General features: G+C 38.2%; 1 protein-coding gene across 3 annotated transcripts in view; it reads right to left on the bottom strand.

The window, feature by feature from the left end:
• Positions 1-25,591, bottom strand: part of LOC5564407 (lachesin) — a 489,285-nt gene that overhangs the window by 151,095 nt on the left and 312,599 nt on the right. For all 3 annotated transcript variants that reach the window (XM_021844222.1, XM_021844216.1, XM_021844229.1), the window contains exon 4: positions 12,992-13,177. In XM_021844222.1, coding sequence (XP_021699914.1) covers positions 12,992-13,177 — 186 coding nt within the window. The remainder of the gene's footprint in view (positions 1-12,991; positions 13,178-25,591) is intronic.

The following is a 25,591-nucleotide window of genomic DNA, read 5'->3' as shown; positions in this document are numbered from 1 at the left end:
ACTGAAGTGCCCATAACCTAAAGGATCTCGGTTATCCGGAACACGAAAAAGGCACGGAGTACAACTGACTTAGGAATAATTTATTTAAACGAATTTAAAAGTGACCGTTCGCGTCACGTGGTTGGTACAGACTGAATTCAAAAATTTTCACTCGACGTGGTGGAGACGCGATCGATTTGAAAAGTCACCGCCTACTTCGTTTTCACTTAGTATGTAAGAATTATTTGCTGAATCTAGCTCCTTTTTAAAGGCTAAGTAGCCTGTCATTCGTTTTGGCAGCCATGTTGATTTTGCAGTTCGCAATTTCAAAGTTATAAAATTCAGTCAACATAAGTAATAATGATTCAAAAAAGTATCACTACTTGCGCTTATATGCAGAAAGTATGCTGATACTTTTTCAGTTAGGTCAGTACAAAACCAAGTGATTTTCTTTAATTCGTAATCGTGAGGTGAATTAGCCAGAATAATCGATGCCCAGTACAAATTTCAATGACAGCCTACTTCGCCTTACATCCTAATATTTTGAAAATACATTGTGAAGCCAAAATCGTTTAATGGTCCGTACAATTATTTCACCACCTTCTATTCAGAATATGCTTGTTTAGGGGTATCCTGTTTTTTACATATTCTGATTCTACGTTGAAAAACGAGCCAGAATGCAAAGTTTTATAATTTTCCGTGACCTGAAACTATTTTTAAAACACGTTTGAATTTAGTATTGAAATCGTTTTTGAATCACCCCTCGTTGAATTTTACTTCGAGACGAGCTGTCATTATGTAAATGCAAAAGTCATTGAGTAGACGGATTGAAATCGTTTCCAATCATTTACTTTAATAAAATTAAGATATTGAAGTGCAATAAACTTGTGTTACACTTAGAAAAATGTGCTCTTTTGATCAAGCTACAAATACTGTGAATTTTTCATCACTATACAACCCAATTAAGACTTAAAAGGCATGTTTTATGGCTATATCGGTCATGCGACTCAAAGGTAAAGGGAGTCTATAGAAGCAAATGATGGAAACGAATAGGTGCATAGGCGTCGCAAGGGAGCGACAAGATTGAAATTTAATTAGGTGGTGAAAATTGAGCAAGCCATTTTAAAGTCAGTAAGCATCGAAGCGTCCTGTATTTTGCATTCTATGCACCTATTCGTTTCCATCATTTGCTTCTATAGACTCCCTTTACCTTTGAGTCGCATGACCGATATAGCCATAAAACAATAATAATTTAAAAACAAGCACGGTCGTAACCTTCTTCTATTTAAAAGGCATGGACGACTTTTTTAACTCTTTTGCTCATAACTTTTGACTCAATAAATCAAATCTCAAAATTTTGACAGTATTGTGTTGGGGACTAGTTGTACCTCCTAATGTATCCATAAAGATTTGGATACCGGCGGCCAATTCAGATATACGGCCGAAAATGTAGTTTACTCCTCCTATTCCACCAGTGATTCTTGATCAAATTTCAATATATTTTCAGTAGGACCACACACCAAAAAAAATCTTAGATTTACACGTAACGTAATTTTAGCTCCAATCATGCAAAGCCATTTCTCATGTATTATTTAATGATAAAACCCACAAACACATCTATTATATCCAACATTTTCAGAGGCGAATGAACCGGTCGGTTTAAAACCTCTATAATAAATAAAAAAAATCCTTAATATTGAACACGAAACGTCTTCTCTTAAAGAACGTTGCATGCAAAACGGCTGGGTTTACATGATTTCCACGCTGAAAATTCAATCATAAATAATGCACATCAAATGACAGGCCGTCGATTTATCCATGTGCATTATATATGATAGAATATTCAGCGTAGAATCATATAAACCGAGCATTCTTGTTTGCAATTTCACTTTCTAGATGCAAGAAAGCATGCAATTTTGGCGAATGTTGGGTAGAAGATCATGAAATGTTTCAGTTTCACTCAAGATTACAAGCATTTTCGATTGCAATGAGACAGTTTACAATATTTATTGTTGAATATTCAGTTAAGGACTGTTCATTTTATAAAGTGGGCACCTTGTACATGCAATATCTTTTTAATTTATCAATTAAATTGGAATCGGTTTTCTGTACATTGATCGACCCATAATGTACAATATTGTGATAGTAAAAAAGCCACAAAAATAATTAAATTTCAAACTAATAAGCCAAAACGTTTAGAACAGGCGATTTTTGGAGGTTATCAAACACAATTATTATTGAAAATTGACTGGAAAATTCAACAATCTATATTTTCTGTTTTCAAGAAAGGCTTTAACTTCAAAAGCACCATCAATCAGAAGCCTGTAGAAAAATATCTGGTTATTTTTGGAACAACAATTTTTCAAATATCATCAAATCATTTTTTCACTAATTTTTCTAGAGAAAAATATTTTAAATTGCAATGAAACTGATATGAGTAAATTTTTTAGCTTTAAAGAACGTCCTGATGGAAGTACTAATATAGTATTAGTATGGAAAATAACCCACGCCTTCATAGAGTTACTAATCTGGTCTGGACATTAAAAGCACAGTAGAAAAACAAATGCTTGATTTCCAGAAGATCCTCCAAAGCACAATGACAACCATCAAAGTTGGGAACACTGCTGTAATGAAATCGAATTTATTTTCCATGTACTATTTTCATAATGTGTTATTCTGAGATTACCTATCAAAATATTTGGAAAAAAACGATTACAATTTGCAGTAGATCGATTAATAGGCGTACAATATTTTAAAAGTATGAGCTGTTTTAATAAAACGACCATAAGGCGATAATGTTATACCTAAAAATGCGGTTAAGACTCGCGATATTGCTCTCTTTTATTCAATTATAGTTTCTTTAGTAACATGAACTAATTTTTAACACGATTTTTACTTTATATTTTTGCTGGGAGTAAAAGGATGGTGTTTTAGCAAATTTGATCATAAAACATCAATCACTAGAATGACCTAGTGTCAGGAAACGATGGAATATTATTCATATTTTTTAAAGCGCTATCTTTTGTAGAGTGATAAAGGATACCAACATATAATTCATTCATAAAAATTAGGATTTTTGTTATGCGAAAAATAATGCTTAACTTTGACGAATAGTTTTTCTTAGGAGTTTTTGGAAAAACCTTTTAGTTCTTCAACCAAAAGCATTTTGTAAGATTTTATTTTTTCATAACATTGTGAAATAATAGTTGAATGATGCACAGAAAACCGATTGCGATTTTATCAATAAATAAAAAAGATATAGCAAAAACAAAGTGTCCACTTTATAAAATGAACAGTCCTTATAACTCGTTTTACATGATTATCATAAAAGTTTACGTGTCACGTAAATTTAAGATTTTTTTGCTGTGCATTTAGGGTTTTTATCAATAGCCCTGGTATTTGATTTTGGAGTTAAAAACTATATTTTTTACAACATATGAATTGGCGCATGAATGAAGAATTGAAGAAAATTCTTAGCACGAGAAATATTAAATTTAACTGTTTCGTAAAGGTACAATATCGGAAGCTTAATTTTAGTATTTTGGATTTATTCGATCATTGTGTTTAAACTCAAGTAACTAAGTTCCTATAATTTATATTTGGAATTTTGATTCCATAGAGAATTCTGAAAGGAAGGACGAATAGAAAGTATCTGATGAATCCTCTCAGGCAGGGTCGGATTTACAAATGTGAGAGCCCGGGGGCCATTATCCTAAGGGAGGCTTTTCTCCAAGAAAAAACCCATTTGTAATGTTTTTTATAAGGTTTTCATTACCGTAGACTTCCCAAAAACATTTTCCCGAAATAAGAGTTTAACCATATACTCTCAAACATATTTCAGCTGAATAAACTGTTAACTGTCTCTAAGGTCTCTTTTTTAATCAAATGCTCTTCATAGTCTCTTTTTCCCTCATTAGGACTGCTGTTAATCCTTATGCAAAATTCTAAGGGCTCATGAGAAAAAAAAATCAAAGACTCTAATGAAGCTTTTCAGCAGGTTCTTTAAGAATTTCCTCTCACATCTTCTTCTTCTTCTTGGCATTACGGCTTCACTGAGACAGAGCCTGCTTCTCAGCTCAGTGTTCAATGAACACTTCCACAGTTATTAATTAGCTATTAAACATTTTCACATTCGTATATCGTGTGGCAGATACGATGATACTCTAGGCCCAGGAAAGTCAAGGAAATTTCCATTACGAAAAGATCCTGGACCGACTGCAAATTGAACCCAAACATCTTTAGCATGGCTTTGCTTTGTAGTCGCGGACTCTAACCTCACGGCTTCCTCTCACATGTCTCGTGGAAAAACTTCAAGAAATCTTCTAGTGGTTTTCCGAGAGATTTCATCTGAAATACTTACAGGGACTCATACTGGAATCCCTCTAGAATTTTTTTTCTAGAGATTCCTCTACCAATACTCCCATAAATTCTTCCAGCGATTTTGCAAAGGATGCTTAGAGGACTTTCTCCAAGAAAACCTTGAGCTCTCCAACGATTCACCTTCAGTTATATCTTCAGGGAGTTTTTTTTTTCAAAACTATACTAGAAGTTCCCCCAGATATTTTTTTATTTGATCTTCTAACTGAATTCTACAGTTGTTACTATAAAAATCGATGGAAGAACCAACTGATACCATCATGGAGGACTTGGGCTTTCCTTGAAAAATATCTAAAAGAATCTTTGGAGAAATTCTTGAGTTTATTCTGTAGTTATCCTTGTTCAAATGTTCTTGAGATATCTGAAACAAAATTCTTGGAGAAATACCTTAGAAAAATTTTGGAGGAATTCCACAGGAAACAATAACTTAATTTTCGGAATTATCTCTGAATCATTGGAAAAATACCTAAATTTTCGCGTAATTCTAAGAAAAAAAAAAATGAAATAATACATTCAGTAATATGAGCAGTAAAACTGTCGTAATGAAGCATTACCAAAAAAAAAAAATAAAAATGAGAAATGTCTGGCCTGATTTTTTTTCTTCTGGTTCATTTTAGGTTACATTATGTTTTTCTGTTTCCTGTTTGAGCCATTTTCGGTCACTTTTTGGTCCATTTTTTCGAGATAGAGTTCCTATATTCAAGGCACCTAAACGCTACCTGGTCTGCATTGTGATCGATAGAGATAGAGGATTCGCATTGGATTCCTCGCAAAATTCACGTAAGATTCTTCATGGGATTCTGATCAAAATCTTTTCATGATTCTATTCAGCATTCATCAAAATCATCACGAGATTCATATCAGATTCCTCGCACCACAGTTATCTTAGGATTCTGTGTAGAATTCTCTCAGGATTTTAATTAGAATTCTCTCAGGATTCTTATTTAAATTCTCTCAAGATTCTCATCGGAATCCTCTCAGGATTCTCATCAGAGATCATCTATCGGGATGCTTGTCAGAACCCTCTGAAATCAGAAACCTTTCCAGGATCCTCATCATAATCCTTTGAAAGTTCTCATCAGAATCCCCTCACGATTCTCATCAGCATAGATGCCGAATTTTTATCAGATTTGTTCCAGAAAGCTTATCAGAATCTTTCCAGGATGCTCATCAGAATTGTACAAGCATTTTCATCAGAATCTCTACAGGATTATCATTTGAATTCTTTGATGATTCTCATCAAAATCTTTCCAAATTTTTCTACAATATACTTCAAGAGATCTCATCAGAATCCTTTCAAGATAAATATCCTAATCCTTCTATTTCCAAGATTTGTATCCTAATCCTTCCAATATTCCATTATTATTCCTGGATTTTCATCATAATTCTTCCCGAATTCATATTATTTTTCCCACGATCCTTTCCAAACTTTCTAGTATTCTCATCCAAAACATTGCTGAGGACTTACCTGAAAATCCGAGATATTCATAGAGATCCAGGATTCTCATTATATATTTCCTAGATTCTCATCAGAATCCTACCAAGATTTTCAACAGGAACCTTCCAGTATTGTTATCAGAAACTGTGTAAAATTTTGATCGAAAACCTTCCAGACATTTCATTAGAAATCTGGGTTTCTTACTATGATCCATTTAGGATTCCAATCAGATTTCTTCAGGATCATGGAATTCTAGATTCTTATTGAAATCGTTTAAGGATTCGCACAAGGACCCTCCCAGAATATCAGTAATTTTAAAAATAAAGCTTTGATCTCCGAAATCAAAATGTGGAAGTTTGTTACTAAATCTGAGCTTCAGTATAATGTTTGACGGTATCCCAAATACTTACCCTTATAAAACAGTTGTATTTCATATTTCTCATGATGAAAGTAACCTTAAAATTTGCATTTTTGTGCCACAAGATAATTCTGTCTTAAAAACATTTGTACTCCGGACAGGCATTGCAAAATTCGCTCTCATTTGATTTTGAAGCACAATCAAAGCAAGCGAAGAAAAACATCCCATCTGTTGCGGTCTACTATCGGCAATGCATCGCAAGTTGTAACAAGTCTGAAAAATAGAAGCAGCGAACGAGAGCCCCAAAGAGAGAGCGATGATAAAATCCATTTTTCTCGCTTGTTTTCCGTTGGGGGTACTACAGTCGCCTCTCCACATCTCGATATTAAAGGGACCATCGAGATAAGGAGAGATTGATAAATAGAACAAATGTTTAATGAACACTAGATTGAAAATCACTCCGTTACTAGGAAAATAGAAAACAAACAGACGTCATTTCGTCTACGCAAATTGTTTTGAATCCGTAAAATCTAGTCTAGTAACCTTTGATAATGGGCATATCGACATACGGAGAGAAAACCAGTAATGAAAATAATGAAAATGAAAAGATAAGGGTGATATCGAGATATGGAGAGTGAAAACGTATGCAGACTGAAGGGACCGAAAAAATCATCGACATAGGGAGAGATATCGAGAAGTAGAACATCGAGATGTGGAGAGTCGACTGTAGCACGATAAACAATCCCCGAACTTCCGATAGCAATTGTGTCCTCCAGGCTTTGAGCTTGTTTAGAGGGGTTTTATCATGTACTGCTATCCCCCCGATCTGATCAAAGTTGTAGCAATATACGATATTCAGTCTCTCAAAATGTGCTGCATGTTACGATAATTACAGAGATCAATACGTGAGAGATTCTCTCAATTTTCCCCTCTCAAAATCCCCAATCAATCCCTGACTCCGGAACTAAACATCGAAGTAAGTTACATAACAAAGCTCAAAATGACTTCTATATATTCTGAATGCTCCAGCTTCATAAGATCCAATTTGCTGAAATAGTGTGATTTGATGTTTCGCATAATGCGAGTCATCTAGTAAAAATCAGACTTTGGGAACCAAAAACGGGGTTCTGAAACTGAACTTCAAATGGTCACCTGTATTCTAGACGACCGAAAAAGGCCGCCATATTTTGCATTATGGAAATCAACATTTGATTTGGGTTGGTTCTCCAGGATCGGATACTAAGACTTCCGGTCTCCTGTATCAGAACATGTCATGTGGCCAAGTGATTATTATGGTTCAAAAATGTTCTACATGAGCTCGCAAGACTTAATGCATACATACTATATTCATATACTTGGTGGAATAGGAAGTGTACACTGCATTTCCGGTCATGTATCCGGATTGGTCACCGGTATCCAAATTTTTATAGGTACATTACGAGTTGCGATTATTCCCCTAAACAATACTGTTAAAATTGTGAGAATTGATCAATTGAGTCAAAATATATGAGCAAAACGGCTGGTAAATGGCTGGGCATGGCGTAACATTGGTACCTCGCGTACCTGCAGGAATAAAATAGACCCCTTTGTGCGGTCCTTAGCCTCTTGCCCAGCAACTTCTATCCCTACCTCCTCGCGGTACTGACCGGGGTACGAGTGTCCTTAGGGAAGATCGGGTAACCAACCCCCGGGGGGAACTTTGGTCGTATGCTGACAGGGAAGGGGAGTTTGCTTTTGCTCTTGCTTCTGCAAACCTGGAGCGTCTGTACTCCATGTTAGGAGCGGCTCACAACAGCGTCTGTTCCCCATGTCAGGGATACTCGAGCGCGAGTACGACAGCTGCCCAACCCATGACGTCAAAATCATCATAGGAGATTTAAACGCTCAGGTTGGCCAGGAGGAGGAGTTCAGAACGACGATTAGAAAGTTCAGTGCCCACCGGCTGACGAACGAAAACGGCTTACGACTAATTGATTTCGCCGCCTCCTAGAATATGGCCATTCGTAGCACCTACTTCCAGCACAGCATTCCATACCGATACACCTGGAGATCACCATAGCAGACAGAATCACAAATCGACCACGTTCTGATTGATGGACGGCACTTCTCCGACATTATCGACGTCAGGACCTATCGTGGCGCTAACATCGACTCTGACCACTATCTGGTGATGGTGAAACTGCGCCCAAAACTCTCCGTCGTTAACAACGGACGGTACTGACGGCCACCCCGGTGTGACCTACAGTGGCTCAAGCAATCGGATGTCGCAGCGGCATACGTGCAGCACCTCGAGGCTGCATTACCGGAAGAGGGTGAGCTGAATGAAGCCCCTCTTGAGGACTGCTGGAGAACAGTGAAGGCAGCCATCAACAATGCAGCTGAAAGCAACGTCGGGTACGTGGGACAGAGTCAACGGAACGATTGATTCGACGAGGAATGTAGGCAGATTCTGGAGGAGAAGAATGCAGCGCGGGCGGTCATGCTGCAGCAAGGGACCCGGCAGAACGTGAAGCGTTATAGACGGAAACGGCAACAGCAGACCCACCTCTTTCGGGAGAAAAAGGCGGCCTGGAGGAGACGGAGTGTGAGGAGATGGAACAACTGTGCCGGTCTCAAGAAACACGCAAGTTCTATCAGAAGCTCAACGCATCCCGCAACGGCTTGGTGCCACGAGCCGAGATGTGCAGGGATAAGAATGGGAGCATTTTGACGGACGAGCGTGCGGTGATTAAAAGGTTGGAGCAGCACTTCGGCGAGCACCTGAATGACGCTGAGAGCATAGGCAATGAAGTTTTTTTTCGAGATCCAGTCAATTTGTTTCCTTCGCGGATGATATGGACATTGTCGGCCGAACATTTGTAAAGGTGGCAGACCTGTACACCTGCCTGAAACGCGAGGCAGCAAAAGTTGGACTGGTGGTGAATGCGTCCAAGACAAAGTACATGCTAGCTGGTGGAGCCGAGCGCAACAGGGCTCGCCTAGGTAGCAGTGTTACGATAGACAGGGATACGTTCGAGGTGGTCGACGAGTTCGTCTACCTTGGATCCTTGCTGACGGCTGACAATAACGTTAGCCGTGAAATACGGAGGCGCATCTTTAGTGGAAGTCAGGCCTACTACCCAGACAACCAGAAGTCGCATACAAGTTCACGTAATAACTCGTTTATTCATACAAATTACATCAAACTCGCAAAACACGTCGGATAAAATAGTCAGATTGATGAGTTTCGTCGTATAAAATCCTTTTTTTTTCTGAGTTCATTTGTACATTTTGTTTCGTCCCGTACACTCGTACTAAGTAAGTCGAATCAATCCGTAGCAGCTGTAAGTTTAGTCGCATAAGATCACATGTGAGTTCGGAAGAAAATTTACACACTCGCATTGTATGTTATTATTTATCATATAATATATGCACGTATATCGCCTCCACTTTTGTACCTAGAATGCCTTTTCGCGACATCTTATAAGTGAAATTTTGCATATGCAAAGCCTCCAGGTGATTTCGTTATACGTACATTTTGGTTGTCTGGGTATGGCCTCCACAAGAAGCTGCGGTCAAAAAAGATTCACGCCCGCACCAAATGTACCATGTACAAAACGCTCATAAGGCCGGTAGTCCTCTATGGGCATGAAACGTGGGCGATACTCGAGGAGGACCTACAAGCACTTGGAGTCTTTGAACGTCGGGTGCTTAGGACGATCTTTGGCGGTGTGCAGGAAAACGGTGTGTGGCGGCGAAGGATGAACCACGAGCTCGCCCAACTCTACGGCGAACCCAGTATCCAGAAGGTGACCAAAGCTGGAAGGATACGATGGGCAGGGCATGTTGCAAGAATGTCGGACAGCAACACTGCAAAGATGGTGTTCGCTTCGGATCCGGTTGGTACAAACAGGCGAGGAGCGCAGCGAGCTAGGTGGGCGGATCAAGTGCGTATCGATTTGGCGAGCGTGGGGCAGAACCGAGGATGGAGAGATGCGGCCACGATTCGAGTATTGTGGTGTGAAATTGTTGATTCAGTGTTATCTGTTTAGATGTTTACTAGGGTAGATGTACCAACAGTGGAGGTACTAAGCACGATTGAACTTCATTTAACCGCCCAAATTCAAGAAGCGCAATTAATGTAGGGGGAGATCCCCCAGTGCCGGACAGCACCCAATACCGGACAAAGCCGAAACATTGAGAAATCATGTTCCAATCAAGATGGTGTATTAGTAGAAAAGAAAGCTATTATGTAGACTAATGTTTGCGTAGAATAACACATCCTTGAAATATGCATGCCTTTTTATAAAAGTAGAAAAGTTTGAAAATCTTTAAAAAATTGACGTATTCTCTTAATTTTGAGCCTATTTAATAATTATTTTGAATATGAAAAAATACTTTGGATCACGCAAGCATGATCGAACATAATCCTAATTTGATAGTATGAATGTTTTTTTGTACCATAATTGAACTAAATATGGACAAATTACAATTTTCGTTAAGCACCTCCTGTCCCTCAGTTTCGGACAGCTTGATTTGTTATAGGATATCTTTGTAATTATTGCGTCAGTGTCTCAAAATACTTTCATTTTTCATGGATTCCGTCGATCATGGTATCAAACATGCAATAAAATTAAGAAGAATGAACATTCAGAAAAACATCGTAATATGTGCTATTTTTCATCATATATGGAAGAGGTTTTTGATAGGCATCTTGCAATCTAAGAAAAACTCAAATTATTCTTTTAAATGTTGCAAATGCACTGAATTGGCAATTATATACTATTCCTATAATAAAAACATTCAATGACGTTCAAATTTACAGATTTTGAGGCATTTTCAGATTGTGTCCGGTATTGGGTGCCACCTTTCAAGAACGATCAATTTGGTACTAAAATACATCATCAAAATGCGATGTCGAAATTCATATTTATCTTTTCAAATTTATTTTTGTACACTATAAAAATGATAATATTTATCATAAATGGGTAACACGAGCCCATAAAATCAATAGTTTTAGAATTATGAATTTAATGGCTTAAGTGTCCGGTACTGGGGGATCTCCCCTTACATGTTAATGTTGTAACGGGAAGTAACGACCATTGACTTAATGAGAAAAATGATTTCATCACAGTAGTCCACGGCATGTCAGTGAAAAATAATACCTCCACTATTGATACACTGTTCCTTTAGTTGCGGTATATTTTTAATTTGTGTTCCTATAGTTGCGGTATCCGTTGTTTTCTTATGGGATCCTCCACTATAGGAACACTTTACCGCAACTGTTGGTACACGCACAAACAGTTTTAGAAATTTTAGTGATATTTCATCAGTTTTAAAGCAATTTGAACGCTCTTTGCGACTATTCCGTGTATCAACAAGCCAATACGTCGATTGGCAGTGTCGGTTCTGTGGCTAATGTAATAAAATCAGTGAAAACAGCACTACCGCAACTATAGGAACACCCACAACTAAGGGAAGACTTACCCTAAATAAATGAAAATATGAGCAAAACAGAGCAAAAAAGTCGTCCACGCTTTTTAGGGATAATCTCAAATTGTTATGCATTCGGGGTAATGGCGCCCGGGGTAGTGTCATAGAGTCTTTGAGCGATAATGTCAACCTCTAAGCTACAGAGATACGGGTGCTTAAGACGATCTTTGGCGGTGTGTGGCGGTGAAGGACGAACCACGAGCTCGCCCAACTCTACGGCGAACCCAGTATCCAGAAGGTGGCCAAAGCTGGAAGGATACGATGGGCAGGGCATGTTGCAAGAATGCCGGACAGCAACACTGCAAAGATGGTGTTCGCTTCGGATCCGGATGGTACTAGAGCGCAGCGAGCTAGGTGGGCGGATCAAGTGCGTATCGATTTGGCGAGCGTGGGGCAGAACCGAGGTTGAAGAGATGCGGCCACGAACCGAGTATTGTAGTGTGAAATTGTTGATTCAGTGTTATCTGTTTAGATGTTAACTAAATAAGTGAAAATATGGGCAAAACCGAGCAAAAAAGTCGTCCACGCTTTTTAGGGATAATCTCAAATTGATATGCATTCGGGGTAATGGCGCTCGGAGTAGTGTCATAGAGTCTTTGAGCGATAATGTACAGAGATACGTTGATAATATTCAATCATTTTTTTGTACAGTTTAACTGAAATAGTTCACAGTTTGGAACAATGTTCGAGGATCGAAATATGCATGACAGTATTTATTTGAGATGGTCTCATGCCCCCCTGAGAAGTTGTCGCGATCCCCCAAGGGGTCGTCCATTAATTACGTAAGGGTTTATGGGAGGAGAAGCGTTTGAGATTTCTTACGCGTCACACAAATTATTTTTGATTTTAATACAAAAAATCTTTCTACGGGGGGAGAGGGGTCTGAAAACCGCCAAAATTGTCTTACGTAATTAATGGATACCCCCTAAGGATCCGCGGACCACCGTTTGGAGCAACCTAGTGTTAGATGGTTGAATATCCTCTGGAATTTGCCTACATTTAGGTGTTTTACGCGGTTTCACTCAAAACTAATTGTATCATTATTTCTATAAACGTTGAATTTTAATACATTATAAATATTACTCCGAATTAAGAGCCAATGATTGTTTACTTTCAAGGTATTTTTAACATTGAAATAACTTTGGATAGAGAATTTCAATATATGACGATCAGATTATAACAGAGACGGAGTGCATCTGAACATTTTTTTTCATTATGGTTTAGACCCAGTATTGAAACTATGACAAAACCTGCTATTTCACTTGATATATTACTGAAACTACATCTACTACCCATACTTCCATTATATTCGTACAAAAAATGATAAACTCACTCTTCCGTTCACCTCGAAGTTGACAATCACTCACCTGGCTCTTCATCGGATCGGTGTTCAGCTGGCACATGTATCCACCCCGGTCCTCCTCCATCACCGATTTGATGTGCAGATTCCAGGTGTTGAGGTCCGCATGCGAAACCGTGACCCGGGGATTGTGGGTGATGACCTGTTCGTGGATGGCCTGTATCGCCTTGGTATTTGCCTTCACCCAGCCGACCTGTTCAACATATATTTTTGCGGCAGGATATTGCGGTTTATTTGCGGTGCATGATTGGGATGTTCGACAAAAGGGCGAAAGTGGGGGCGGAAGGAACAGGATATTTCAACAATATTATGCGATTGTCAGTTACGGATTTGATGAGGGGGAAAGCCGGGTTTAGGGGTCATTTGAATATAGTTTTTATGGAGTCGTTATCGGAAGGACGAAGGGATTTCCAGTAGGAGAGAGAATATTGGGATTGTTATCATTTTTTGCGGTGTTCAAAAGGAAAATTGAAACGCAAAATATGAAGATATCACGAGTAGTAATGAGGTTTGTCCGTTTGTGACCAATGAATTTTAACAAGGGGAGAAATCGGGTTCAGTTTAACCGTAGGGTTCATCGTTGTCAGTTTCATGGGGTGGGAGTTTTCGGATGTTTGGTTTCCGTTGGGAAAGTTGAACAACCGAATGTGTGAATGGGACGGTGGCATCCGGAGCAGGGTTAGTTGTTTTGATAGTTGAAGGCAGTCCCAACGAGGAGTCGTCGCCGGCAGCAGTGATGATGGTAATATGATGGCGGTAAACGGTCCGGTGGCATGTTGTTTTGGGAAGAGATGAAAACAAACACTTGATTAGCTTATAATTGTGGGAACTGCACTTGGGGCTTGTGGCTAATTGAGGTTTACTAAGTTTGGCGATGTTATACTTGGCACGATTCGAGTAAGCTTGCATGAATCTCTATGATGTACTATAGCTTTAACACTTTACAAGGCAGTGGTTTTCATACAAATCCACAATGACTTTCTAGTTATTTTTTCTCAGTTGAGTGCATCTCATATTTGTTGTCATTTTTCTTTGGTTTGATCACACTTTTTAGCTGTATTGATGCCAAGCAGCAATTGTTTCATAGAGTACAAATCAGTAAAATTTCGAGTGAGATCGAAGTTTTTTTTTGAGATATTTAGCTCAATTCAAAACGAATGATGAGAATGTCATAATCATTCTAATGCTATTCAAGTAAAAAACTTCCACTCCAAAATATACAGGAATAATTTGAAATTTGTAGAAGTTATAGCTATTTGTTTTTTTTTGGCATAACCATTGTAAATTTCAATCAAACTTAAAACGTACGGAACATATAAAAAATGAAAAGCTCATTCGATTTTTCATGTAACACAGATTTTCAGTCTTTAGAAGGCCAAAAACTCATAGTAATGTTAGTAAAACGTGTACTTTAATTTCAGAAACCACACTCGAAATTCCTCTAATGATTAATTCAGGGAAAATGTCGGAGATTTTTTCAAAAGTTCTTTAAAATTTCAACGAAAATTTTTCTTGAAATACCGTCAAGAAATTTCTATAGATATTACTCTTGGTAATCATCCTGACGACTTCCTCCTAGAAACACACCAGAAAATCTGTTTTTTAAGACACCGAAACGTTAATACTTCCAGTGGACGACTATGTCGTCGAGCGGCCATTTATGAAACCAGCTTGATAACAGCTCCGGAAGTTTCTGCTGAAATCCTCCTCCTTCAGATGTTCATCGCAAAATTCGTCCTGGTTGTTCCATCCGGAAGTTCTTCAAAGTAGTTCCTTCTGGAAATTTATCCATGAAATCCCTCCGAATGTTCTTATAGTTCCTTCGGGAAATTGCTTCAGGAAGTTCATTCGGCAAGTTACAGTGGGATGCTCATTATGGATGTTTCATCGGGAAGTTCTTTCAAGAAATTCCTTTGGGATTTTTTTTCGGGAAGTTCATTAGGAATTTAATTAGGAACTTTATTCGAAAGTTCCTTCAAAATTTCCTTCGCAAGTTTCTTCAAAATTTCGTCGAAGAAGGAACTTCCGAAAGAACTTTGGAAGGAACTTCCGAAGGAGTTTCTGAATGAACTTCCGTAGGAACTTCCGAAGGAACTTTTGAAAGAACTTCCGATGTAACTAAACGAAGGAACTTCCTAAGGATCTTTCGAAGGAACGTCGTAGGAACTTTCGAAAGAATTTTGGAAGAAACTTCCGAATGAATTTCCAAAGGAGATTCCGAAGGAGCTTCCGAAGGAATTCGAAGGAAATTCCGAAGGAACTTCCTAAGGAACTTCCGAAGGAACTTCCGAAGGAACTTCCGAAGGAACTTCCAAAAGAACTATCGATGGATCTTTCATGGATTTTATGGAGTAATTCCTCTAAAAATTCAAAGTGAAATTTGCGGAAAAATTCCTGGAAAATTTTTTGAAGGAATTGTCCGAAGGATTTATGGGGTTTTCTTGACAAAATTTCGTAAAAAATCCTTAAAGGAGAAATTCCTTGAAATATTCCTTCAGTGTCTTTGAAAAATCCCTGATATAATAAATAGGAATAGGAATTCCTGGAGAAATTTCTCAAACAAAAAATCCTGATCAATTTATTGAGGAATTTCTGCACTAATTTTCTGAGGAATTTGAGTAGATTTCCCGGCTCATCTCCAGAGGATTTTATAATGGTAATCTAGGAGCACTATTGCTCTAAATGAATTGCTGGAAGAATTTCTTTAAAAAAAATTTGAGAATTTTATGATTAAATTATCTTAGATGTTTCTGTTGGATTCTCCAATGGAATTCTAGATCAGATTGGTGGTATTTTTTTGGTAGAGCTTTTAAATAATCCCTGTAGAAATGTTCCTCGATGATTTTCAGAACTTCCAGTCATCTAATAAACTGAAATTAAAATTGTTCCGGAATGAAAGTTCCTCCGGAAGTTCATCTAGGAAGGCCTCTAAAAGTTCTTCTAAGAGGTCCTTAAAGAGTTCCTCCCGGACATTTGTCTACGCGTTTTCTTCTGAAATAATGCTAGCGTTTTCTATGAAGATTCTTCTTAAATTTTTCCCGAGATTTGTCCAGAATTGTTTTTAGGAATTGTCCTAGAATCTCTTCTTGAAATTCGTTCGAGGATTCTACTAGAATTTTCAATACAAGTTTATTTGCGGAATGCTCCATGAATTCCACCGTAAATTCTCCCAGAAATGCCTCATGGGATTGCTCCAAAGATTATCTTTAGGAATTCTTCGTGGAACAATATCTCGGGGACTGGAACGAGTTTCTAGTGAATTCCTGGACAAGTTTCCGTTATAAAATCCGGTAGGGGTTCCCAAAGACTTCGTGGAGGAATTCTATAAGGATTCATGTAAACTTTTCTGGAGGATGCCCCTTAGCTATTCATAAAAATATTGAGAATTCCTTCAGAATTTTGGGAGTGATTTACTGAAGAACACTTGCAGCAATTCTCTTTAGGAATTTAGCAATTCTTTGTGGAATTTCTTCAGTCATTCTTTAAATTCAGGGCTAGTAGCAGGTTTCCTTTTAGATACTTGGTATCTATTATAATAGAATTCTCTAAAAAGTTTGTTTTTAATGAAAAGTCTCTTTTTATGATATTCTGCTTGCAGTAAATTCTGTTGCAAAACTCTACAGGATGAAGGGAAAGTTTCAGAGTTTGTTTCGCGACTGTATCACTGTATGCGCTAACATGCATATAGTATGCTGATACTTTTTCAGCTGTGTCAGGGCAAAAACAACTGATTTTTTTTTATTGGAAATCGTGAGATGAATAAGCAACAATCATCAACGACGCTTACAAATTTCAATGACGGCCTACTTCGCATTGACCAAATTCTCCAGATGTTACTCTAAGAGATATCCCAAAGACCCGTACAAAAATTATTTTCAAAATATTTTTGAAGAAACTTGAAATTTGTAGAAACTTGATAAGGGATTTTTTCAAGGAACATTGCAAGAATTCCTTCGCCTTCCCATTCACGATTACTCCCAAGAATTATTTCAAAAATTCTGCGAGGGATTTTACAAGAAAATATTTTAAGAAGTTCCATGAATTCTTGAAAAAAAATATGATTATTAGTTTCCTATAGAATTTTTTTTTTCCTAGATATTTTTCAAGCATTGCTCTTGGATAAAATCCAATCAGTTCTTACAAACATTTCTAAAAAAATCTTCCAAAGTCTAATTAAGGAATTTCATAAGAAATTATCCTGAGAATTGCTTCAGGGATTATTTTAGGAAAATCCGGAGATTTATCCTGGAATTTCTCGAAGAATTACTCGAGGGATTTCTCCAGAAGAATCTCTAAATGGAGTTTTCCAGGGATTTATAAGCAAATCCCACCAGAAAAACCCCACCAACAAAATCTTCACAGTGATACAAGGATTCTCCAGGAATTCTTTCAAAAAATCTTCCAGAAGCCCTTCAAAGATTCCTACAGGAGTTTCTCCAGAGATTCATCCAGGGATTTCTCTAGTAATATCTCTACAATGATTCCTGCAGAGATTTGTTAGGCTTTTTTTTTTCAAAAATTTCACAAAGGATTGCTTCAGGAAAATCACTAAATGATTTCCTCTTGAAATGGTTCTAGGGATAAGCTGGTAGACAATCAACTGCTCATTTTTATGAAGTATGCTTTTCATCTTCGAAGTCTTTATTAAAAAAAACCGTTGAAAAGAAGAAGACTGCGCAGCCAAAACCCATATTTGATTGCAAGGCATTTTTTTCAGGAATTCCTCCTGAGATTTCCAGAGAATCCCTCGATAGGCTCCTGAAAAAATTTCACCAGGGATTCTTTCAAAAATTCAACAGGGTATTCCTCAAGGGGGTACTCTAGATTTTTTTTTATAGAATTACAAAGCATCGATCAAGGAGTGCGGGTTCGATTTCCGCTTCAGTCAGGAAAACTTTTTGTTCGAAACGTATTTTAACTGTGAAATTGGACGTTGCATGCTAGTGCGTTGTCTGGTGTGGTCAGAAAATTGTGTGGTGGAAAATGTCAATTGAATGCAGCTGTCCACGATGGAGTCACAAGAAAACGGTACGGTTTCGCATATTAATAATGTCTGGACCAATCTTTGAAGACTTCGTTGAGAAATATTTCAAAGAATTTCTGGATAAATCCTTTGTTGAAATCTTGACATAATCTTGAAGGACAATTTTCTAGGAAACCCCTGGAGGTATCTCTGGAGAAGTGTCTGGTCGAATTTTCGAGGATGTTCTTAATGGTAGTCTTTGAGGATGTCCTGGGGAAACCGATGGAAGAATCATCTGACGAAATCCTGGAGGACATGGGATTTTCTTGAACAACATCAAAAATATTTTGGAATTCCTGGTGAAATATCCAAGGTAATTTCTATGGGCATCCTTGGAAGAATCCGAGATTAGAATTCTTAAAGGAGCCTCGTGGAGGAACTCCATTGGAAATTATCTCTAAAAACCTGATTGATTTTCTGTTGGAATTCGCAAAGAAAATCAGGAAAAATGCATACAACAGTTTCACTTTTGAAAAAAATACGAGGAATTCACAAAAAAGTTGTAACTAGCCCTGTGAAGTGTTTCTGGAATGAATCACTTAGAAAATCCGAGATAAAGTCTTGCAGAAACTCCTTGATGAATTTCTAAAAAAAAAAATATGGCTATATCCTCACAGGAATTGCTTTAGAAAATTCCGAAACAGTTTTTGGGAGAATCACCCAGAAAGTTTTCTATGGAAATAATGATTATAATTAGTTGGAGGGATTCCTAAAATTGTTCGTGGAAGAATATTACGAGCAATATATTGAGAAATATCTGGATGAATTGCTAAAAAATCTCAAAGAAACTCTGGAATAATTCCTTTAGGTCTTCCCCCAAATATTTTTGCATGAATTTCAGGAGTTATAATCTGAGAAAATGCTGACGAATTTCTAAAGTGTTTCCTCAAGCAATGATCTGAAATTTTTTCAAATAATTTCCCGGAGGAATATCTAAAGAAACTTTCTGAGGAATTCCTGAACAAAAGTGCAGAGTAGTTTTTAGAGGAATTTCCGGGAGAGTTTTGGAAGATGTATTGATTTTTTTTTGGAATTTCGTGAAGAATTTTCGGTGCAATTTGTAGAATAATTCTTTATGAAATTTTCTGAGGGTTTTGAGGAAGAATCCTCAAAGAAGTTCCTAAAAATAAATACCAACAGCAATATTTTGAGAAAACAATGAAAGGATTAGCATCGCATAGCATAGACTGACTGTACATGTCAATGGTTGCTACTCAGTGATTGATCGGAACTGGTAAGAATTGCACTACGATCCAAATGAATAAGGGATGGGAGTTTCCGCTTACTCTCGAAGTGCAATTTTAGCAGATCTAATATTATTGATCGAAAACGGCGCCGGCCAAGTCCTTACAGTCAGTTGGGATGGGGAAGGAATGTTATGGTGTAGTGATTGTTAATTCTAGAGACCGAGAATACCTCTGCATCTCCACAATCACCACGGGAAGGGTGTTATTAGTGAGAGAGGAAAAGATCTGGGAGTCACTTTTGGTCGGTGATGCGATCCATGGACAAAGAGAATTATACGACGTATATTTAAAGCAAGTTTTGTATTCTTGTCTCGAGAAGTTTTTGGTAGAAGATTTAAAAAATACGTTGACATCTATAATATCAAACAATTCAAAAGAATAATAAATCTTCGAGCTGTTTAGTAGAATTTCTATGAGTTGATAAAAAAAAAACCGAAAAGTGCTATATCATTTAATTCCACTAGAGTTTGTATCCTTTGACAGATACGCGTAATTCAACCTCAACTGTAAGGCCGTCTTTAGTGTCATCGTGTACTAGACTCGACTTCCGAAGTCGAGAAGTTTGTTTAGGGGTCTATTTTGTAATTCGAGCGAATTCACGTGACTCGTCTGAGGTCATTGTCGATCAAAGTAAGCATGCATATTACAGATGTCACCCGTCGACTCCCATAGTAATCCAGTCACACAGAGTGACAACTGTCGATAAACTCGAGTGACAGAGCCAAGTCGAGCGAAATTTTTGGTCGACAGTGGCTCCAGTCGAGTCGTTTTTGATCGACTCGCCTTATAAAATAGGGCCCTTAATATTACATAAAAGTTACGCTTTCAAGAAAAAATGTGTTATCATAAGCATGAAACGAACTCACCAGTTGGTAATCCATCCTCGACTGAACACAAATATCTCTTCGCACTCACACAGTGCGAACAGCAAAACTTCTTGGCGTCCCGAAAACAAACCGTCCTGCTTGTGCTTCACGAAGCACTACCCAGCAAGGCGCTCGAAAACAGGAAAAAAAAAAGTTCTCCGTCGACGAAAACCCGCGCAATACCGAGAACAAACCCTATCCGACGACGCAAAAACGAACCGTAATGCTTGGGCTTCACGAAGCACTCTATTTTGAGAAAGAATTGGGGAAAAAATCCTTGAGAAATTTCTAGAACCATTTCCAGAGAAATCCAGACTTTTGGTTGTGAATTTCAAGGTATCTCCGGAACAATTCCTGAAATAATTCGCTGGTTTTGGAGAAGGCATCATAATATTATGTGAATTTTACTTAACACTTATGTAAAAGATTTTTTTTTTGTATCTGAGTGGCCATAGTACATGAACGACAAAGTGTCGCCAGTTTGACCTCAGTAAATTAACAGTGCCTGTAAAACATCCCTATACTGCCATCATCAATTTCAATAAATTCCGGAAAGCATATGCTAATCGTGGTGGAGATTATTTTTTCGACGTTCCACCTCCAGCTCACTTGGTCAAGGTAGTTTGAACGCCAGCTCCAGCACAACTTCCTGCGGTCCCAGATTCCTCATTCAACTGGTTCAACTGTTCCGGCCATTCCGGGAAGAAAATAAACATTCAGGATGACATTTCTATCAAATGTCCGCAAGATTGCTGCAAATTTGCATTCGAGCACCAGATTCGAGCAGTTTGTAACATGATATTTGAAACTCCATAAACTCCTTCAAGGATGTCTTGAGAAAAACCAATTTCATGACATTTTCCTAATGAAATGCGATGATACAAGCGGTTTTAATGATATTGGGTCAATATCATGTTTTAGTTTCGTGGTATTTACACACATTTTTGACTGCTTCAATATCACCTTTTGAACATGATAATTCAAATATCATCGAAATCAATTTTTGCGACAACCCTGCGAGCATTTGACAGAAATGCCATTCTCATTGTTTTCATTTCTGTTCTGTTTATTTTTCCGCCCGAAACGCCCGAAACAGTGTTGAACGATGCAAGTTTCGAAGGAAATCCTGGAGAAATTACCATAAGAACTTTTAGTGGAACTTCTGGAGGAACTTCCACTTAAACTTCCGGACAAACTCTTAGCTAAATTTTCAGAGTTACTCCTGGGCAAACTTGCGGAGGAACTTTAAAAGGTTTCCGGAGGAATTCCCACGGAAACATGCGGAGGAAATTTTAGAAGATATCCACAAGGAACTCCTAAGGGAATTTCCTTATGGATTCATTGGAGTTTTTGAAGAAATTTCTACTAGAACTTCCGATGGAATTTGCAGAGTGATTCCTAAAGAAGCTTCCAAAGGAATTTCAGAATAAACTCTCGGAAGAATTCCAGGAGAAACTACTTGTAGAACTTCCGGAGTAACTCTTAGCGGAGATTCTGAAAAAAAAAATCCAGGAGAAATTCTGGACGAAGACCTAGTGAAACTTCTGGAGAAACTCCATGGCGAACTTTCGGAGGAACGCTTGGTTAACTTCCGGAGTGATTTGTTGCAGACATTAGATGAATTTCCGAAGAGAATTCCTACAAGAGCTTCTGAAGGTATTCCTAGAGGAACTTCTTTGGGAATTCCTGGGAAAACTTCCGGAAGAACTTCTAGAGAAACTTCCGTAGGAAATCCTAGGGGATCTATGAGAAGAACTACCAGGAGAAATCCCAGAGAAACTTCCGGAGAACTTCTAGAGGATTTGCTGGAAAAACGTCAAGAGGAATTTCCGGAAGATTCCTGGGGAAGTGATGGGATAAGTTTGGCAGCAACTTCCAGAAGAATTATAGAAGATAAAAAACAAGAAAAATTTTCGGAATTTCATCTTCCAGAGAAACTCCAAGTAAAACTTCAGTAAGAAATCCGAAGAACATTCGTAAGAACTTTTGGAGGAGCTTCTTGAGAAATATCTAGAGGAATTTTTGGATAAACCGTTACAGGAACATCTAGAGTAGCTCCTGCAAGAACTTCCAGAGGAACTCCTACAGGAACTTCCGGAGGAACTTCTACCGAAACTTTCGGAAAAGTTCCTTTCAGAGGAACTCCTGGTGGAACTTGCGGAATCCAAAAAAACTACCGTAGACCTCGTAGAGGAACTTCAACAAAGAATCCTAGAAGAACTTCCGAGAGGAATTTTAAAGGAACTTCCGCAAGAACTCCTAGAGAAACTTCCAAAGAAGCTTGAAATGGATCTTCTGGAGGAATTTTTCAAGGATCTTACAAAAGAAATTCTAAAGGAACTTACGGAAAAACTACTAGAGGAACTTCGAGAGGACCTTCCAGGAGAAATTCTTGAGAAATTTTCGGAAGAACTTCTAAAGGATTCGCTGGATGAAATCAGAGTGGAATTTCCGGAAAATTTCGGGACAAATTCTACAGCAACTTCCAGAAAAGAACGCTCTGGATGAAATCCTAGGGAAACTTTAGGAAGATCACCTAGAGGAACTGTAGTGGTCCTGCCGACCGAAGGAAGCATTCCCCTCCCCGTATTGAATAATTCGAAAGATCAATGATCACCATTGATTTAAGAAAGAACCCTTTTATTTTTCGATGATGTTCCACGCAAGTTAGTGGATTACATCAGATGTGGGTTTTCACTAGGTTAACTAGAAACAAGCGATGTAAGCAGAAGAGAAGAACCTTACTGCTTGTTGCTCGTTAACGTGCTCCAATGCCGGAGAATGTTTTTGTTTTAATTTTGTTTGTGTGTCACCCGACAGCGCTGACTGAACGCCCCAACAAGGTCTCAGTCACATGGCTGCACTAACCGAGCCAGAGCGACGCTCGTTTTGGCTTTTCTCTTTTCTCTCTTTATTTTCAGATTGGGAGATTGAGTTCCCCGCGGGAGCGCGATAAAACACCCCGATCGCTGGCGGTGAGGCCCCCAGTTCCGACGGTCCGTTCCAGGAGGTGTGGCGTTCGGGTTAAATCTACTTTTCGTTTTCGACATTTTCGTTCAAAGTTCAGTGGGCATTTTCTGCCAAATTGACGAGCAGGTCATTCCGGGTCGAGAGTGTTTGATAGTGATATAAGGTGGATAAAGTATATTTCGGGAAATTGGTGGAACCACCCACATACGCGATCAGAATCGAGGGAAAAGTGAAAGTGTCTCCATCGATTCCTTAAGAACGATTCTAAGGGCGGAAAGCTAGTGAATTGTGACGACTTTTAGTGTGAACACCATAAAACTTTCCTCATTAACGAACCCCTCCCCCCAACGGTGGAGCTTAGCCTAATAATAAATAAAATTGTGCAGGAGAAGAAATTGATTGTTCAATGATCCGAAAAACCAGTGCCGCGAGTGCCTCGGACCGCTACAGAACTATTAGTTGAACTTTCAGAAGAACTTTAACTGGAACTTGTGGAGGAGCTTCTCGAGGAATTTTAGATACGTCCAGAGGAACTCCTGTAATAACTTTCGGAGGAAATCATACAGGAACTTTCGATGGAACTCCTGCAGAAATTTCGAAGGAACTTCTACAAGAACTTCAGAATGATCTCCATTAGGAACTTCCGTAGAACTCCTAGAGGAACTTCCAGAGGAACTCTTACAGGAACTACCGCAGAGGATTTTCTGAGAAAAAAAATCCAAGAGAAATTGCAGAAAACCGACTTGACTAGACTCCTAGAAGAAATTCTAGAGAAACTTCCGGCTGAACTTCTGAGGAAACCTTCGGAGGAAATTTTAGAGGATCTGCCGAAGAAAATTCTAAAGCAACTTACGGAAAAGCTCCTAGAAAAATCATTCGGAAGAACTCCTTGTGCGATGTCTAGAGAAACTTCCACAGGAGCTTCTGGAGAAATTTTCGTAGAAACTACTAGAAAATCTTCCGAATATGGTCTTAAAGGAACTTCCGGAGGAACTCCTATCAGAACTACGAAAGGAGTTCTCCTCTCAAAGGAAATTTTAAGGGGCTTCCGGAGAAATTCCAAGAGAAACTTCCGGAGACGATCCCAAACGAATTAGTGAACGAATTTTTTCAGACACCTGTGAATTTAAACAGAAGTCGGGAAATTAATACGGTCCGGCAGCAGCTGTAGGATTTTGGCAAAACAGAGATATAAGATAAGAAGAAGGAGAAGTAAAACCATAATATGAGCTGTCGAATAATATCACCAGAAAATCCAGGTTGAACAGGTTTCGTGATAGATATATTTTATTTTAATAGAATTTTTGCACTTCTAGCAAAGCTACACCCAAAAGTTGAAACCGTCATTATAGGCGTTTTCTGCGTCTATTGATGGCGGAAAAGTGTTCTTCTGAGCGACATGACGTTTTTGAGCGTCTATTGATAGGCAGATAATCCGGTCATTGAGTCGAGCAGTTTTTACGGTACAAATGGGGAAGTACAACTTGATATGCTTTTTGAACCACGCATACCAACAAGCGGGTTTAGTGCTGTGGTTTAGTATTTGGTTCTCACGCTCATGACCATGGATCGACCCTGGTTGATGTCGCATGTGTATTTTTTTTCATGTGCGTGCATCACCAACCATGTATTAAAAAATAAAACTTCCACACATATGCCTCTTTTAAGTGCATGTATTGGAAGTATGGAAATACGCAAAAAAACCGAAAGGGTGCAAACCAGATTCTAACCATAATCATCGGATTGACTAGCACACTGTGTATCTACTGCTCTAAACTTACTACTGAAGTGAAGAGTAACCAAAGTCGATGTGGTTTTACGTTTCATATGCATGATTGCTCATGCTGTTGATAAACATGTGAACATGTGTTATCCCCAGCAAAATAAAGATATACAGTCAAGTCTCCTTTAAAGCGTTAATCATCGTATGTTGAACAAGTTTAATGTATATTCATAATAATTTATCACCTACCAGAGTAGCCACATTCTCTATTGTAGAACTTACTTAAGGACTGTTCATTTTATAAAGTGGACACCTTGTGCATGCTATATCTTTATAATATATCAATAGAATCGTAATCGGTTTTCTGTATACAGTATCGTTAGACTATTATATTATTGCACGATGGTGTTATAACAAAAAAGCCATCAAAATAATTATAATTCACACGAATAAGGAACAATGTTTAAAATGGTCAAAGATTGGTAGGTCAGGAGCCAAGTATAATAGTTGAGTATACCAAAACACAATTCATTCATAAAAATTCGGATTTTTGGTATGTGAAAAATATTGTTTAAGTTTGAAGAACATCTTTTCTAGGAAGTTTTTGTCGTAACTTTTTTGTTCTTCTTTGTGAGATCTTATATTTCCATATAAGAGGAAAATAATAGTATTACGATGCACAGAAAACCAATTATGATTTCATTGATAAACTAACTAACCCAGCGTGGCTAGTCACGTTCCATAAGAATTTTCAAGCAAAAACCTCTTTCAAAGATTA

Source organism: Aedes aegypti, chromosome 1, assembly GCF_002204515.2.
Source record: "Aedes aegypti strain LVP_AGWG chromosome 1, AaegL5.0 Primary Assembly, whole genome shotgun sequence".
Taxonomy (NCBI): domain Eukaryota; kingdom Metazoa; phylum Arthropoda; class Insecta; order Diptera; family Culicidae; genus Aedes; species Aedes aegypti.
Note: the sequence above shows the minus strand (reverse complement) of the source record. Positions and strands in the feature narration are given on the sequence as shown.